This window comes from Dictyostelium discoideum (genome assembly GCF_000004695.1).
Source record: "Dictyostelium discoideum AX4 chromosome 6 chromosome, whole genome shotgun sequence".
NCBI lineage: Eukaryota > Evosea > Eumycetozoa > Dictyosteliales > Dictyosteliaceae > Dictyostelium > Dictyostelium discoideum.
This window is the reverse complement of record NC_007092.3, coordinates 1,064,821-1,083,858: the sequence shown is the minus strand read 5'-3', so window position 1 is coordinate 1,083,858 and position 19,038 is coordinate 1,064,821. Positions and strand designations below refer to the sequence as shown.

The window sequence follows — 19,038 nt, the reverse complement described above, 5'->3', positions numbered from 1 at the left end:
GAAAAAGTGCCATCAAAAATAACTAACAATCGCGAGGATTTATTTGTTTTTTTTTTTTTTTTTTTTTTTTTTCATCATTGTATTGTTATTTGAAAAATTGTTGTTACAAAAAACAAAAATATAAATAAATTCACACACAAACACACTGCTGAATGTGAATGTAAGGTTGAAAAATGAAAAATGAAGGAAGGTGGTAGCCCCCAATATCATTACACAACACCAACATTAAAAAAAAAAAAAGAAAATTTATTTATTGGGGGGGGTATGTGTTCTTTTTATGTTCAATATTAATATTAAATTATTAAATAAAAAAAAAAAAAAAAAAAAAAAAATTACCGGTATTTGATTTTTTTGCTTTTGAATGTATTTATTTTTGATATTATAAATTAATGATAAATTGTGATATTGTTATTTCTTACGATTTAGTGCAATTCAAACAAAGATTGAAATTTACTTTATTTTTTACTTTCACACACTTATACCATATATATCCTAAAGATTAAATTAAAATAATTATCATAATTCTAGATATTATGATTGGAGATTTTCCCTTCCTTTTTTTTTTATTCTATTTCCATATTATTTCTTATATCTTTTCATTTCTTTTTTTTTTTTTTTATTTCAATACCACTACAATTATTATTATTATTATTATTATAATAATTAGTTAACACTATTATTATTATTATCATTACTATTATTATTACTATTATTATTATTATCATTACTATTATTATTACTATAATTACTATTATTATTATTATTTTCTCTATAAAATTTTATAATGTATAATAATTCATTTCTTGCTTTTCTTTTTCCAACTACTTTATAACTAAATCCATATTCTCCTAATATAGAAATTACTTGTTTTGGTTTATTTTCTTGAACTAATACAATATAAAAAAATCCTTTTTTTGATAAAATGCTCTGAAATTGTTTAAAAAAATTATTATTAATATTTTTATTTTGAAATTTCTTCTTATTTTTAATTATTATTATTTATTTATTTATTTATTTATTTATTTATTTATTTATTTATTTATTTATTTATTTATTTATTTATTTATTAATTTAAATAATTTTTAACTTACAGGTATTTGAGGTAATAATTTATCAATAACTTCCCTACCATTTATACCACCAGCCCAAGAAGCAACGATACCACCTTCATTAACTTCTTCAGAAGGTGTTGGAACATAAGGTGGATTAAATAATAAAATGTCTATTGAGCCTTTAAGTCTTTCAATTGATGAAACGAAAGAAGTATTTAAAACATCTAAATGAACATTATTTTCAATTGAAGTTTTACTTGATGCAATAGCAGCCTTTGGATTGATATCAGTTGACATATAATATTTACTACCATCATTACCTAACAATTTAGCTAGAAATGTTATTACAAATCCACTACCAGATCCAATCTCTAACATTATAAATGGTTTCATTTCTTTTATATTTTCATAATCCTTTTGTAATGAATCTATAAATAAATATGAATCTTCTGATGGTTCATAAACATCTTTATAATCTTTTGTTGTTAAATGATCCATTTTTGGTTCATTTGCATTTGGTAATGATTTAAATTCACTAATATTTGTCATTATTATTATTATTATTATTATTTGTTATTTTAGGAAATCTGAAAATCGAAAAAAATAAAAATAAAAAAAAAATAAAAAAATAATTAAACACTTGTGCGAAAAAAAAAAAAAAAAATAAATAAAAAAATGAAAATAAAAAAATAAAAATAAAATAGAACAAAAAATTTTAAAACGATATACATCAGGTTTTTATTGATTTCTTTTATACAAATATTTTTTTTTTTTTTAAATTGTTTTTTTTTTTAATTGTTTTTTTTTTTTATCTATAATAAGTATCTTTAATAGTTTTGATGATAATTTCTTTATGTTTTTGTTTCCAAGAAACGAATTCATCAATAAGAATTGGTTGGAAATTTGAAATTGCAGCATAATTTGCAGAGGAATAATTTGGAGAGCCAGTGATTTTTGTAATGTATTTCAAGAAAATATCATGACCATCTTGATTATAAATCATATTCTCTGGTAAACGTAATAATGAAGCCATTGAAGTTTCAATTCTCCAAGCGGCAATTGCATCTGGTATCTCTAGTAAAGTTGTTAATGCACTAAGAATATTCCAATAGAATTGAACTTGTGATTTCAATAAAGTCTCTTTAATAACATTCAAATAATGAGTTGATACAGATTTATTATTCCATGATAAATGTTTAATTATTAATTTCACTGAATCACTTGAACCATTCTCTTTAATTGATTTAATTAAAAATGCTTTTGATAAAATTGAAACAAATGTTGTATCAGAGAAAATGTATAAATAATTTCTTTTACCATTAATATGTTCATTTCCACTATTATATAATTGTAATTCTTCATTATTACCATTACCATTGAGTGAAACTAAAGAATTTGAATATGATTTATAAATTGAATCACTAATTGGAGCTTTTTTATCTAAAAGAATATGAATCAATGGTTTAGTTCTATCTTTTTCTGATGGATAATTTGTTAATTGTGTTTGAACAATTACAGATTCAATTGCATTTTGACATTGTCTAATTAAATAACTAAGTAAATCTAAAATCTTATTTGGTTCTGTAAATATATTATTATTATTGTTATTACTATTATTATTATTGTTGTTATTATTATTACTATTATTATTATTATTATTATTATTGTTATTATTATTATAACCATTATTATTATTATTACTATTATTATAACCACCATTATTATTTAAAATGTAAGTACCAATAAAAGTATCTACAAGTTTTGAAATGATACCTTTTTGTAAGAGATATTCCCTTTCCATTGAACAATCTGAAACAATACTTAATAATAATGAAAGTAATCTTTGAACGGTACGTTTAGAATATTCTTTATAACATTTAACCATTGCCATCAATGTATTACATAATGATACGACTGAGGGTATTAATTGATTTCTACTATGAGGTAAATCTGAATTCTTTCTTAAGGCAACAGCAAATGTGACCAAATCAACAAAAGTGGCTTTAGTCTTTTCGAATAAACAAGTCACTAGGATACCTTTTAATAATTGTTTCTTTTCAACCAAATAAGAAATGAACCATTCTGCACCATTAATTGATTCTCTTAATAATCTCTTGATATGGTATCCCCAAACATCGATAATTCTAGTCTCTTTGGAGTGAGCATAAATTTCAATCAAGAATTTAGTTGATAGTTTAATACTTGATAAAATTAAATCTTGATATTCTTTATTTGTATTAATGTTTGTCACTAGTGTTGGAACTACAGTATCAAATGTTGGATTATGATTAAGATTAACAATATCCCATACAAATGTACCAAAATCTAAATCATAAAGGAATTTCTCTTTCAAATAAATTTTATTTTCATTCCAAACTGTTTCTAATGCTTCCATTGATATTTTAGTTGTAGTATTTGTTAAAGTTGTATTATTATTATTATTATTATTATTATTATTATTACTATTATTATTATTATTATTATTATTATTTGAACGTTGAATTGGAGAAGGTGAAGGTGGTATTGAAGTAGATAAAGGTGAAGTTGTAGTATTTGTATTTGTATTTGTATTGGTGTGATCATTTGATAATACGATTTCAGGTAAATTATTTGAACTTGAATTTGCACTAATACTACTACCAACACTATTATTATCATTATTTGTTAAATCACCAGCAGCTCCAGCAACAATTGTGGTAGAGGTAGTATCACTAACAGTGTCAACTCTTTCCAATGAGGCAATGTTATTATCACCATAGTTTGTATTTACTTTACTATAGAATAACATATAGGCATTGCAAGTTTTTGGTCTTCTTACCATGATTGGTTTTTGGGTTTCCTTATCGATTTCTCTAAACTCTTCAAAACCACCAAAACAATCATATGGAATTCTATTTGGATCATATGGTTGTACCAATGTATCATTCAATTCAAACCAATTACCATTGGTTGAATCCTTTATTAATGTGAAATAATGACCTGAGTCTGCTGTACCTTGATGTAAAACAATACCTGATAATGAATACCGATATTGATTTGGATCGATTGATGTCATTAATATATTATTCTTTTCTCTTCTTTCAACTGATTCCACTGTAAACTGTTCAATATCCAATAGCATTGGGAATTCATAGAAATCGTTTAATTTGTTATTTCTCATTGTATCCAAATCAAATTCAAATCTTTTCATATGTAGAATTAAAGTATTTGGTAACTTTTCAATTAATGTACGTTTGATTGCATCTACACGTGAATCACATGACTCGCATTTATATTTATTATCACCAACTAGGAACTCTTCATCAACAAATGATGCCATTGATTCCGCAATTGAGCGTTTATTCTTTACATCCATCGATAGTGATAGGAATGGTTCTTCTCTATGTGATCTATGAGTACATTCCTTTGAAATGATTTGATTGGTTAATACACCACCAAAACTTTCCTTTAAAATTGATTTCTGTGGCATATCCTTCATTAAATCCTCTAATTTCTCTAATAATAATAAAAAGAATTCATAAGCATCCATTTGAATACCTGGATTAATTATATCACCATTATAATTTCTAATTGATTTACAAAAATTATATGGATCATAATATTTCTTTGAACTCTCTTGTAAATAAATAAATAGTAATTGTAATTGATTCATTAAATTATAATCTTCAATCTTTTTTTGTAATTCTTTATGTTTTTCTAAATTTTGATTATTACCATTTGTATTATTACCATTACCATTACCATTACTATTATTACCACCACCACCACCACCAGCAGTACCACTTGAATTTGACATCGTTGGATATGGTTGTAAATTATGTTGATTTAATGGGGTTTGTGGTGGTGGTGTACTACCATTATTATTACTATTATTGCAACCAATAACATTTGGAATTAAATTTAATTGTTGTTGTAAATCATTAATAATTTGTTGTAATGGTTGTAAACTAATTGAAAGAATACCATTTTTTAAATAGGGTGAATAATAGAGTTGTTGTAATAATGAATTCATATAACAAGTTGCACCTTGGTTTTTTAAACCAACAAAACCATAGATTGATTTCTCTTTTTCAAGTGGTGAATAATTCCATTCACAAATTGGATCGATTGAATCGATTTCATTTGAAATCAAAGAGATCACTTGATAGAAAGAGGTTTGATCATTCTTTGCCAACTCTTTCAATAATCTAAAGCATGCCATTCTTGTCTCTTTCATTTTACATAATGGTGGTTGTTCAGTTGATCCATGATCATTGGCACTTGGTGTCATGAATAAACAATTGTGAAATAAGAACTCTGATAATTGTTTCTCTTTACAAAGTTGTTTCAATGATGATCTTCTCTTTATTAAACTACGAATTACATTCAATATACCAATTAAAATATGATCTTTTTGATTTGATCCTGTCTTTTCTCTACTTTGTATGGTTTTCAATTGATGAATTAAATTTGATAATAAATTTCTAACGAAATCAATTGATTCGTTCTTATCTTGATGATGACTATCATATAAATTTGCACTTTCATAATCAGTACTATTTGTTTTTGCAATTGGTAATAATGATAATTGTTGTTGTGGTTGTTGTTGTTGTTGTTGTTGTTGTTGAATATTTAATTGACTTGCAATATTATTACTTGATAATGATTTTGGAGTCGTTGAAGCAGAATTTGAATTTGATGAAGGATAACCAATACAAAGAAGATCTGATAATAAACAAAAGAATTGTTCAGCGGTTGAATGATATAAATTAATTTGTGGTAAAAACATTAATAGTATATTCAAAAAGAATAATGATACATCAATGGTTAGATGTTGATCGACGGTTGCACCATTATTTAAATAAGCTGACGATTTGAAATTGGTTGTTAGGTTTAATATTAAATTTGAGACTTTAACTTGAATGGTTAAATCGGAACATTCCAATAATAATAGTTTTAACCATTGACTCCAATCAAAGGATTTCAAAGTTGTCAAAATATTATTACCACCACTATTACTATTGGTTAGTATTGATGTAATGAATATCTCCAAACCATAATGACAGAGAATATGTAAATCCTCAACCAATTGTTTATTTTGAATGTTTGAATCAATCATTGGACAAATGGTTGAAATTACCAAGAAAACCTTTTGAATGAAATCGGGTCCCATAGAATAAGAGGTTTCACTTCTAAACTCTTTCTTTTGCATAGAGTATGAAACTTTCAAATTCTCTTTTGATGGTCTTAATGTAATAGTTGATAAAGTTTTCAAAATTGAACCAAACATTTTTATTGTACCTTTTTGACGAGTTATTGGAGTTTGAATGAAAACTTTAACTAAATAACCAACACCTTGTTTTTGAATAAATCTTTCTTTAATCTCTTCTGGTGTATTTAATAATAGATTATTATTATTATTATTATTATTATTATTATTATTATTATTATTATTATTATTATTGTTATTTGGTTGTGATAAAAGTTGTGGTGTATTACCAGATTGTGGTGTATTAATTGGTGACGATGAATTTATTGAAATAATTGGTATACCATCATTACTACCACTTAATGAGAAATTAGTTGATGGAAGTGGTGCACTATTACTATTATTGCTGTTGCTATTGCTATTATCTCTACCATTTGAAGATGGTGTATTTGGTGTACCTGGCATTCTTTCACTTGATGATGTTAAACTATTACTATTACCATTACTATTATTATTATTATTATTATTATTATTATTATTATTATTATTATTATTATTATTATTATTATTATTATTATTATTATTATTATTAATTGAACTATAAGATACAGAAGTTAATGGTTTTAAAACATTTTCAAAAATTTTTAAAGAATATTGAGTTTTAAAGATTGAATGAGTTGGGAATAAAATTGATAAATCAAATGATAAATTTTTAATTTCTTTATATAATTTTTCATTTAATGGTAACTCTGATAAAATATCCCAAGCTTTCTCTGCAATAATTTGTTCTTCTAAATTTAAAAGATTGAAAATTTGTTCGAAATACATTGACTTTGAAAGAATAGCAGTTATAATATCTTCATTCTTTGATTTTCCACTATTACCAAATGATGATTTTGATTTCATACCAGATTCTTGAACTTTTCTTAATAATAAATCACCAACTAAACCAAAACCACCCAATTGATGTTGTAATGATTCAATAATAATTGAGGCAATTGGTGCATCCTCTAATACATCTACTTCCTCTTCATTATCTGTATCATTATCATTATCTTGAGATAATGATCTATCTTTTTTAGATTTTCCTTTTTTATCATTCTTTTTACTACTATTTGAACTTGAATTATTATTATTACTATTATTATTATTATTATCTTGTTGTTGTTGTGTTTGTTGTGGTTGTTGTGATTGTTGTGAACTATTTAATGGTGATGGTAATAATGGTGAATTTGAATTTGATAATGGTTGTGTAGTTGAAGAAATTGTTCGTTTTACAAAAATTGGATTTAACTGTACACCATTTGAATCTAAAATTTTGTATTCTTCAATTGTTTTATCATCATCTTTTAATTCTTTGTCAGCCAAGTAAACTTTTAATGATTTAACAGTTGGTTTTGGTATAACATTATAAATTGAAGCAACCTTTCTCTTAAACATTCTAAGAGTATCAGTACCGAAAATATCGGAAATTATATATGAATCACCTCTATCGAATTTAACTAAAAATGAAAATGGTCTATCTGCATTCGATAATGGTTGTTGTTGTTGTCCTCTATTTAACATTGCTAATCTATTTCTATCTTGTGATGATGACAATGAGTAGTTTCCACTAACACCATTATTTAGATTACCATTATCTGAATTTTTCGTATCTTTAAATATTTTTAACATTGTTAACGCTCTACAAATTCTATTGATTGAATCCTCTCTTGAATTTGGATTTTTTATCATTACTAAATTTCTAGAGATATTATCTACACAAACTCTTATAAATTCCTCTTTAAATTTCAATGATTTTTGATTCTCACCACTTTGATACAATGTATTTAATGTATTTATAGCTAAATTACTAAGTTCTACCTGTACAGAATCTAATGCAATTGACCAAAGATAGCTAATACCCATTAATTCCGTACTTGCTATATAATAATCTGATGGTATATAATCACTAGGTATTTGATTATTATAATTATTATTATTATTATTATTATTATTATTATTATTATTATTATTATTATTATTATTATTATTATTATTATTATTGTTATTATTATTGATATTATTATTATTACTATTCGCAGAAGTTAATAAAGGTGAAGAATGAGGTGATGCATTTGGTGTATTATTATTACTATTTGGTTGTTGTTGTTGTGATGATTGTTGATTTTGATTATTTACAGCTTGTAATAATGGTGAAGAATTTGCACTACCACCATTATTTATTGATTTTAATTTTGTAGAATTTGAAGAGATACCTAACTGATTTGAAAACATTTCACCAGTTGAACCAAAAATTGAATATTGTATACGTTTAATTTTACCTGCTTTTTCATTTACAAAGAAAAAAAATCTTTCAAAAACACTATAAGATGAAGGACCTAAATGACTCCAATCCATATTTGGCATTTTATCTAAAAACAAATGACGTACGACATTCTCTGGTATGGTTGATCTACCTGCATTTCCAGAGATTTTAGTATTCTTTAACCAAAGGAAACATAATTCTCTCTCTTCATGAGTTAAGGCATTTGCAATGAATGAATCCCATAATATATCAACCTGTTGAATATTTAACATTAAATTGGATTGTGATAATATAAACTCCAAGAAATCCAATCTTCCTTGAACTTGAACTAAATGTGGAAATTGACCAACAAATGTAACATTATTTAAATTTATAAAGTTATTACTATTATTGTTGTTGTTGTTGTTGTTACCCTCTGGTGAATAATTTACAAGTGATTTTAATTTTTCTTGTGCAACTTTTTTATAATTACCAATCTCCCTAAAGAATAAATCAAATATTTTATATTTTGATTCTAAAATTTCTATAAATGTCTTTTGTTTCTTTGGATCAATAATATTGATAATCAATGCTAATGATTCAACTATTGATATATTATTTTTTAAATTTTCAATTGATGCTTCTAAATATTGAGTTCTTAATGATGAACATTCTTGTAATCTTAAAATTTGAATAAAATGAACTCTTGCTTTTATACATAAATTTTGTGATAATTGATTATTATTATTATTGTTATTATTACCATTGCTATTATTGCTATTATCATGTGATTGTTGTGATAATACTGGAGAAGGTGAAGGTGAAATTTGAGATTGAGTACATAATGACCAAAATATATCAACACCAAAATATTTTTTATTTGTTATTGGTAAATTATCTGGATGTGTAATTGAGAGAACAGTGAAATTATAAAGGAATAATAATAGGTCACTATCAAATTCGGATGTTTTCATTGAAGTGATGGTTTTATGTATCTTGTGGTATAAAAATTCGACTTGATCAAAAAGTAAACAATTTACTAATGTCAATATAGCAGAATACATAATGTTCTTTATTGATTCATGTTTTCCAACTAAACTATTCCATAACAATTTCAAATGATTATTATCAAATTGACAATATTGACAAAGAAATGTCATAACTGGTATACAATGTCTAATAATATCTGGTTGATCACTAATTTTACAACAATTTTCAATTATTTCATTCTTTAATATCCAATCATATAAAATCTGTGGATTTGGACTATTTACATTTGAATTATTATTATTATTACTATTATTATTATTACTATTACTATTACTATTACTATTATTACTGTTGTTACTATTATTACTGTTGTTACTATTATTATTACCATTACTAATACTATTACCATTATTATTATTATTATTATTATTATTATTATTATTATTATTATTATTATTATTATTATTATTATTATTATTATTATTATTATTATTATTATTATTATTATTATTATTATTATTATTATTATTATTATTATTATTATTATTATTATTATTATTATTATTTATACCATTACTATTACCATTACCATTATCATTACTATTATTATTATTATTACTACTACTATTACTATTATTATAATTATTATTATAATTATTATTATAATTATTATTATTATTATTACTGTTTTCACTATTAAAATTACAATTTACATTATTATTATTATTATTATTATTATTATTATTATTATTATTATTATTATTATTATTATTATTATTATCTTGTTTTTGTTTTCTTATAAAATTTATAATTATTTGTTTATCTGTATCTTTTTTTAAACATTTCGAAGATTCTTTTGTAATATAACGAAGGCCTCTTAATTTTTTTTCAAGGTTAACACTTTGAAAGCAACGTAATGCACGATTGAGATCAAATTCTTGTGACATTCTTGAAATTTCGCCTTGTGAAATAATTATTGAAAATAAATGTTGAATATATTGATAAATCTCTTTATATAACTCTCTCTCTTGTATTGGTAAATCTTCATAAAATAAATCTAAAAAGTAATTATATAAAATTTCTTTTAATCTAAATAAATAACTATTGAAAAATTGATTTGATAAATAATCTCTTGACTTTTATTTTTTTTTTTTTTTTTTTTTTTTTTTTTTTTTTTTTTTTTTTGGATAAAGTAAATTAATAAAATAAAATTTAAAAAAATAAAATAATATAATAAATATATATTTACCAAATATATAGATTTCATAATGGATGCAAGTCTACCTAATTGAGGTTTTAATGTAATTAATACCAATAATTTTTCATAAAAATTATTTTCAAATAAAATATTTAAATTTCTAATATAAAAAAATGATGTCGAATTATCAGGTTTCTGAAAAATTAAAAAAGAAATATTAATATTAAAAAATATTTTTGAAATATATATATATATTTTAGGAAATATATTACCAATTTAAAATTTTGAAATTCTGTGAAATCTTCTTTTGTATAACCAAATTTATCATTATAATAAAATGAATGGGCTGGATTGAAAATTCTACAAAAAGAAATCCAAAGTTCTGGGTAATCAAAATTTAAATATTCTAATGCTAATTCTATTGCTGTTTTTAAGAAATTTGCTATAACCGGTTTAATATCATTTGATAAACTAAATTTTTTTTTTTTTTTTTTTTTTTTTTTTTTTTGGGGGGGGAAGGGGGAAAAGGGGGAAAGGGAAAAAAAAAAATTAATAAACTTTTTTTTTTTTTTGCTTTATTTTTGATTGTTTATTTTAAAAATAATAATAATAATCATCACCATCAATAAAACTTACTTTTTTAAAGATAAAACACTTGTGACATATTTTGGTAACCATTGGGAAACAAATAAATTCTTTTGATCAGAATCTAAAACTCTATCAGGATGAACACCAGTCATTATCATTGTTAAAGATTGAATTGATTGAACTGGTGATGATTCACCTCTTTCAATCTCTCTATAATATCTTTGAAAATCAGCATTTATCTCTTTAATTTGTTTTTGTTTTAACTGTTGTTGTATTTGTTGTGGTGTTAATTGTTGTTGTTGTTGTTGTTGTTGTTGTTGTTGTTGTTGTTGTTGTTGTGGTTGTGGTTGTTGTTGTTGTTGTTGTTGTTGTTGTTGTTGTGGTTGTTGTTGTTGTGGTTGTTGTTGTGGTGGTTTTTCTAAAACTTCATCAACTTTTGAACAATTATTTTCGTTAACTATTGTTGGTGTCGTGGTAGTGTTTATGATTGCATCATTTTTATTATTATTGTTATTATTATTATCATTACTACAATCTTCTTTATTTTTAATAGAAATATCTTCATCTATTGGTAAAGAAGTATCACTACTGCTACCACTATTAATTAAATGAGTATTATTGTTATTTTCAATCATTATCTGTTATGATATTGAATGATTAAAACAATCAATTAATTTTTTCTTTTTTTTTTTTTCCAAAATTTCAAAATAATTTAAAATAAAAAAAAAAAAAAAAAAAAAAATACCAAAAAAAAAAAAAAAAAAAAAAAAAAAAAAAAAAAATTAATTTTATTAATTACTTTTTTTTTTAAGTTTTTTTTTTTTCAACTGACATCATTGCCAGAAAAGTTTAAAAAAATGATTAAAAAAAAAAAAAAAAAAAAATATAGTATGAAAATTAATTTTCATATTATTAACATTATAAAATTGTTTAAAAAAAAAAAAAAAAAAATAAAAGATTGATATTAATTTTTTTATTTTTATTTTTATTAAAAAAAAAAAATAAAAATAAAATTTCTGGAAAAACAAAAAATAATATTTATTATTTAATTTTTTCTAATTTTTTGGTAGTATTTGATATTGATGTTGTTAAACTAATAGTTGAATTTAAATTATTATTTTCTTTTGATATTGATATAACATCAGAAGTTAAAGGTGTTGGAGTGGGTGGTATTAAATTTGATGAAGATGTTGATTTTATTACCAATACAATATCTTTTGCTTGGTTATCTTTAGTATTATTATTATTATTATTATTATTATTATTATTATTATTATTATTATTATTAATAATACTATTATTTTCATTATTAATACCATTATTATTATTATTATTTATATCATTCATTGTTACAGGTAGTGGTTGATGATAAGCAGATAAAGATAAAACCTTTTTACCAATACAAGTTAAAATTATAGCAGCAACAATCGCAATTGCAATTAAACCTTGTTGATATGATGAAAACGCATTTTGATGACCATTTGTAATATCTGTTATTGATTTTATAGAACTACCTAGATAAGATAATAATAGATTTTCAAATGTTAACCCAATCACTGATGAATAAATAAATTTTGTATATGAAATTCTTGTTACCTTTTAATAAATAATAATAATTATTAGTAAATATTTTTTTATGTATTACTATATTAATATTAATAATAATAATATACACATACAGCACATAAACCATTTTGAATACCAAATGGAATTGGTAATAATCTCATAATGATTATAATTTTGAAAGGATGTTGTTCAACTCTATTTCTTAGTGAAGATAATTTTGGTGATTGTTCAATTTTTGATTCAAAGAATTTCAAAGATAATTTTCTAGTTGTCCAAAATCCAAAACTTGCAGAGATTGCACTTCCAATAGCAACCGTGATGAAACCTGGTACGAATCCATAAATGAAACCAGCTGATAATGTCAACGGTATATATATACTAAATATTGCCAATGGTATACCAGTTGGTAAGAATGCGATACCCAATATCACATTACCCAATAAACCCAACTCTTTTACAAACTCTAAAAATGATACTAAATTCTTTGAAAAATAAAAAATACATGCAAATATAACAATTAAACCAAATATAAATGTTAATGTATATGATAATTTACTACCACTACTACTACTACCACCACTACTATCAACCAATGTATTTGAATTTTTATGATGATGGTGGTGATGATGATGATGATGCTGCTGGCTATATTGTTGTTGATCTAAAGTTGACAATGAATTTGATGAAGATGATGAAGATGATGAAGATGAGAATTTATCATCTTCTTCAAAATCTACAAGATGATCCTCTTCATCATACCTATTGTCATAATCATCATCATTATTATTATTATTATTATTATTATTATTATTATTATTATTATTATTATTATTATTGTTTTTTATTTCTTCTTCATATTCTACATTTATATTATTACCATTACTATTATTACTTTTATTGGTTGTACTAATTTCATCGCTAAAATTTAATTTATTACTTTTTACATGAGTGCTTTGATCTCTTGAATCTATTATTGTTGTTGTTGTTGTTTTATTAGACATCGGTGATTTACTATTTACTATTATGTTATTGGTATTATTGTTATTTATTGTTTCTTCATCATCAAAACTTGAATTAGCTGTCGTTGATCCAAATGGAATAAATTTAATTTTATTCTTTGGATGATAATGAATTGTCGATGAACTTGATATCGACTTTGATGAGTTCATTATATATATATTGAAATATATATATATTTAAAACTCTATATATTTTATTTTATTTTATTTTCTTATTATTATTTATTTTATTGTTTTTCCTAATCTATTATCATTAATAAAAATTTTAATTTAGTATATTATTATAATTATAATTATTACTATTATTATTATTATAATTATAATTATTATTATTATTATTATTTATATGTTGTTTATTTGTAAAAAAATTTTTAAAGACAATTCAGTTATCACTTAAAAAAAAAAAATTTAAAAAATTTTAAAAAAAAAAAAAACGCCCCCTTTTTTTTTTTTTTTTTTTTTTTTTTTTTTTTTTTTTTTTTTTCTTTATTTTGTGGGTGTTTAAAATAAATTACAAATTTGGTGAGTCGATCGGAAATAAAAATTGTTTATTGTTTATTTTTAATTGATTGTTTATTTTGCTATTTATTTTTGGTTATTTTTTTTTATTTTTTATTTTTTTTTTGATTTTATATTATTTTTTTTTTATTTTTTCCTGTTTTATTTACATTTAACAAATACTAATACTAATAATTTAAAAGGGGATTTTAATAAAGGGAATGAATTTTCAAATGAAACTGAGCTTAAAATAAATTTAAATGAAATTAAAATAAATTTAGATATCTTTTTTTTTTTTTTTTTTAAAATTAATTTTTTTTATTTTTTTTTTTTAAATTTTAATTTTTTTTAAATTTTTTAATTTGAAATCGTGTACTTTTTTTATATCTCTGGAAAAAAAAAAAAAAAAAAAAAAAAAACCATTGTCAATAAACTAATAACTATTATTATTTTTTATTTATAGAATTTAATTTCATTTGGGTTGTTAATATAATTTGCAATATTTATATATTTATATAAACTGTTATTCGTGTTGTGAAAATAATTGCTTAGATTTTATTTTTTTTTTTTTAATTGGTTTTTTTTTTTTTTTTTTTTTTTAATTTGTTTTTTTTTTTATTTTTATTTTATTTTTTTTTAAATTTTGGTGCAATCTAAAAAAAAAACATTAGTACACCCCTCCTTCAAATAATAAAAATAATTAATACTAATTAGAGTTTTTCATTGTAATATTATCATTTTATACCGAATAAGATAAAATAAATTAAAATTAAATTAAAATAAAAATAATAATATTATTAATAAAAAAAATAAAAATAAAAATAAAAATATCATAATATTATTAATAAAAAAAAAAAAAAAAAAAAAAATTTAGAAAAAATTTGCAATTGTTTTATTGTGTGTGTACATATAAATACAAAAATTATATTTTCAATTGGAATTTTATTTTTAACAGTATTTGTAATTATTATTACAAGTACCTATTTAATTTCAAATAGAATGTCAACATCAACACCAACATCAAATACAACCACAACAACAACCTCAAATTCAAATAAAAATGATGTTCACACAGAATCCAATGGGATATTCACATTGACAGAGTATAAAACCCTAACTGTTATATGTGATACATTATTCTCTGATGATTCTGAAATTGCTTTAAATGAAATTGAAAACCTATTACCAAAAAACTCAAAAAATTCTGATGAAAATCATAAAGAACATCAATTAAATATTTTAAAAGAATATTTTAAAAGGTAAAATTTATAATTTTTTTAAACTTTAATAATAATTTATTTATTTATTTATTTATTTATTTATTTTATTATTTTTTTTAGAAAATCATCAGATTTAGATGTTGCAGGACATTTTTTAAAATTAATTGTAGCAACTAAAAGTTCAAGTCAAATTAGTGATTTAAAAACATTATTAGGATTATTTTCAACAACAGGAGCAGGTATAATATTGACAGGTCAATTTAGTAGTTTTGTGAATTTACCATTAAAAAGTAGACAACAAGTTTTAACAATGATGAAAAGTTCATCGAATCCAATTAGAAGACAAGCATTTAAAGCCATTGTACCATTGGCAATATCGATATATTATTCAGTGATTGGGGATAGGGGTGAAACAAGTAATCCCAATTGGGATGCCGTTGGATATGATACACCTCCACCACCTGAACAAATACCAGGTGAAGAGAAATTATCATTTATAAAAATAACATCGGAAACTTCATTGAAAGCAGATGTAGTTGTAATTGGTTCAGGTGCTGGTGGTGGTGTAACCGCGGCATTATTAGCCGAGGCAGGTTATAAAGTTATAGTGTTGGAAAAGGGTAGTTACATCTCCTCCAATAATATGACATGGAAAGAGAGTGAAGCATTCCCATTGCTTTATGAACAAGCAGGTACTTTAACATCGGATGATCTATCAGTAAACATTTTAGCAGGAAATTGTTTAGGTGGTGGTACAACCGTTAATTGGACAGCCTCAATCAGAACACCCGATATAATCTTGGAGGAATGGAGAAAACAATGTCCCAATGCTTTCGATTCAATTAAATTCAATAATGCTATGGATTCAGTTTCATCAAGATTAAATGTAAATACAATCGATACCGCACTAGATGGTACTGGTGCACATAATAGAAACAATAAATTACTTGAACAAGCATTACGTGAACTAGATGCTGATCCTCAACCAATTCCAAGAAATACTAAAAATTGTGATACCACTCAATGTGGTAATTGCTCAATGGGTTGTAGATCAAAATCAAAACAAAGTTCAATGGTAACTTATTTAGAAGATTGTTGTAGTAAAGGTGGTCAAATAATTACAAATTGTCAAGCTGAAGAAATTACAACAACAACAATACCAACAAACTCAACAACAACTAATGGTGGTGGTGGTCAAACAGTGCATGGTGTAATTGCATATGTTAGTACACCAGATGGTTTAAAATATAGAGTTTTTATTAAATCACATATTGTAGTTTGTTCAGCTGGTGCATTACATACACCAACTTTATTGTTAAAAAGTAGAATTAAGAATAGTAATATTGGTAACAATTTATATCTTCATCCAGTTGTACCAATCATTGGTGAACATACACAACCAGTTGAGGTTTGGAAAGGCCCACCAATGACTGTAATTAGTAAAAAGTATCAAAAAATATTACCAAACAGTGGGAAGAATACAGGTTCAATCTTGGAGACTCCCAACTCCCATATCGCACTATCTGGTTCAAATTGTGCATTCATGTGGGATGATTCATTCAATTTTAAGAAACGAATGTTGAAAGCACGTTATTACAGTGGATTCATTTCAATTTGTAGAGATACAGTACCTGGTAAAATTAGATTGGATAAAGATGGTAGATCCCCTAAAATTCAATACACACTATCGGATCGTGATTGGAAATCAATGTTACCATCAATTGAAGCATCGTTAAGAGCATTGATAAAGATTGGTGCAATTGAAGCATCTATACCAATTAGTGGCTTTAAACCTGGAAATCAAGATACAATTGAACAGTATATTAAAGCAATTAAATCAAATGGTTATAAATCTAATCAAACCGTTATACTTAGTGCTCATCAAATGGGTTCTTGTAGAATGGGTTCAAGTAAATCAAATTCTGTCGTCAATGAAAATGGTGAATCTTGGGATGTTAAAAGATTATTCATTGCCGATGGTTCTGTATTACCAAGTTCAGTTGGTGTTAACCCAATGATTACAATTTATGCAATCTCTCATATAATTGCAAATCAAATCATTCAATTATATCCACTTCCAAATACTAATAATTTAAATAGTAATAATAATACTACTACTACTACAAATATTGGTAGTTCAACAACAATAACCGCAAATTTAAATAATGATTCTCCAACTCAAATTGCTTACGAAAGAGATAATTAAAAAAAAAAAAAAAAAAAAAATTTAATTAACTATAAAATTTTTTTTGTCACTTGTATTAATTTAATCTAATTTATTTATTAATCTATTCATCTTTTTTTTTTTTTTTTTTTTTTTTTTAAATTTATTATTATTATTATTTTTTTAAAAATTATTTTTAAAAAAATTATTAAACCAATTACTAGTTTCATCATTAAATCTTGATATTTTCAATTTTGGTTGATTTTGTTGTTGTTGGCTTTTAATTAGAGGTCTTAATTCACCATTATCTTCACTATTATCTTGATTTTGTTGGTTTCCATTTGATTGTTCTTGTTGTTGTTGTTGTTGTTGTCCTTGTACCTGTTCTTCTTGTCCTTGCTGTGGTGGTTGTTGTTGTGGTGGTGGTTGTTGTTGTGGTTGTTGTTGTGGTTGATTTTCATTAGAAAATTGACCAAGTTGTGGGAAACCAAAATCGAAAAAGTTTTTTAAAAATTCATCAAAAGTGGATGTATCAAGAGTTTGAGAACAAAAACTTTTTGAATTTGATGCATTGACTGAAATTGATAGTTTACAATCAGAATTATCATAATTTAAACATGTTATATTAAATAATTCTTCATCTGAATTTGTACATAGTTGAACTAAGAATGGTGTATTTCCTTGAACATAATTTAATTCATTAAATTGTAATAAAATTAAATCATTACCATTCTCTTTTTGTGAACCAATATTAATATTAATATCTGAATTTTTAATTGAATCATCAATTTTTAAGGTAAAAATTGTTACATAATTAGCTGGAATATCAAATACTGGATAATTAGCTTGTAATTGATTCTTTCCCAAACTAATTTTATTTTCTAAGAAAATTGGATTTCCACCACCAAAAACAATTTCAATAAAAATTATAGTTACTATTAAAATCTTTTTAAATTCCATTTTTATCCTTTAGATTTTAAATAATTAAATAATTAAATAATAATGATAATTTAAAAAAAAAAAAAAAAAAAAAAAAAAGATTTAAATGTATTTAATAAATAAAAAATAAATAAAAATAAATAAAATAAAAAAATAAAAAAAACTGAATATTTATTTGTAAAAAGAAAAGTGTGGTATGAAATAAATAAAATAAAACAAATAATTTATTTTGTGGGTGGTCAATTTACTATAATTTATTTATTTTTTTATTTTTTATTTTTTTCCCAAACACACCACAAATTAAATAAATAATAACTTATTATTATTTA

At 23.1% G+C, this 19,038-nt stretch overlaps 5 protein-coding genes across 5 annotated transcripts; 1 reads left to right on the top strand and 4 right to left on the bottom strand.

Moving 5' to 3' along the window:
* Positions 1-663: 663 nt before the first annotated feature.
* On the bottom strand, positions 664-1,601 carry DDB_G0292048 (hypothetical protein; the record flags this gene model as incomplete). The annotated part of the gene is made up of 2 exons (XM_629787.1): positions 664-927; positions 1,092-1,601. 2 exons carry the CDS (start codon positions 1,599-1,601, stop codon positions 664-666), a joined length of 774 nt encoding a protein of 257 aa, XP_629789.1.
* Positions 1,602-1,860: 259 nt separating this feature from the next.
* DDB_G0292046 (hypothetical protein) lies at positions 1,861-11,938 on the bottom strand (the record flags this gene model as incomplete). Its single annotated transcript, XM_629786.1, has 4 exons — positions 1,861-10,653; positions 10,767-10,910; positions 10,988-11,186; positions 11,352-11,938. The coding sequence occupies 4 exons, from the start codon at positions 11,936-11,938 to the stop codon at positions 1,861-1,863; spliced, it is 9,723 nt and encodes a 3,240-aa protein (XP_629788.1).
* A 406-nt stretch (positions 11,939-12,344) lies between these two features.
* DDB_G0292044 (hypothetical protein) lies at positions 12,345-14,038 on the bottom strand (the record flags this gene model as incomplete). The annotated part of the gene is made up of 2 exons (XM_629785.1): positions 12,345-12,899; positions 12,977-14,038. The coding sequence occupies 2 exons, from the start codon at positions 14,036-14,038 to the stop codon at positions 12,345-12,347; spliced, it is 1,617 nt and encodes a 538-aa protein (XP_629787.1).
* Positions 14,039-15,385: 1,347 nt separating this feature from the next.
* DDB_G0292042 (glucose-methanol-choline oxidoreductase) lies at positions 15,386-17,812 on the top strand (the record flags this gene model as incomplete). Its single annotated transcript, XM_629784.1, has 2 exons — positions 15,386-15,645; positions 15,727-17,812. The coding sequence occupies 2 exons, from the start codon at positions 15,386-15,388 to the stop codon at positions 17,810-17,812; spliced, it is 2,346 nt and encodes a 781-aa protein (XP_629786.1).
* A 141-nt stretch (positions 17,813-17,953) lies between these two features.
* DDB_G0292202 (hypothetical protein) lies at positions 17,954-18,730 on the bottom strand (the record flags this gene model as incomplete). Its single annotated transcript, XM_629783.1, has 1 exon — positions 17,954-18,730. One exon carries the CDS (start codon positions 18,728-18,730, stop codon positions 17,954-17,956), a length of 777 nt encoding a protein of 258 aa, XP_629785.1.
* Positions 18,731-19,038: the final 308 nt, after the last annotated feature.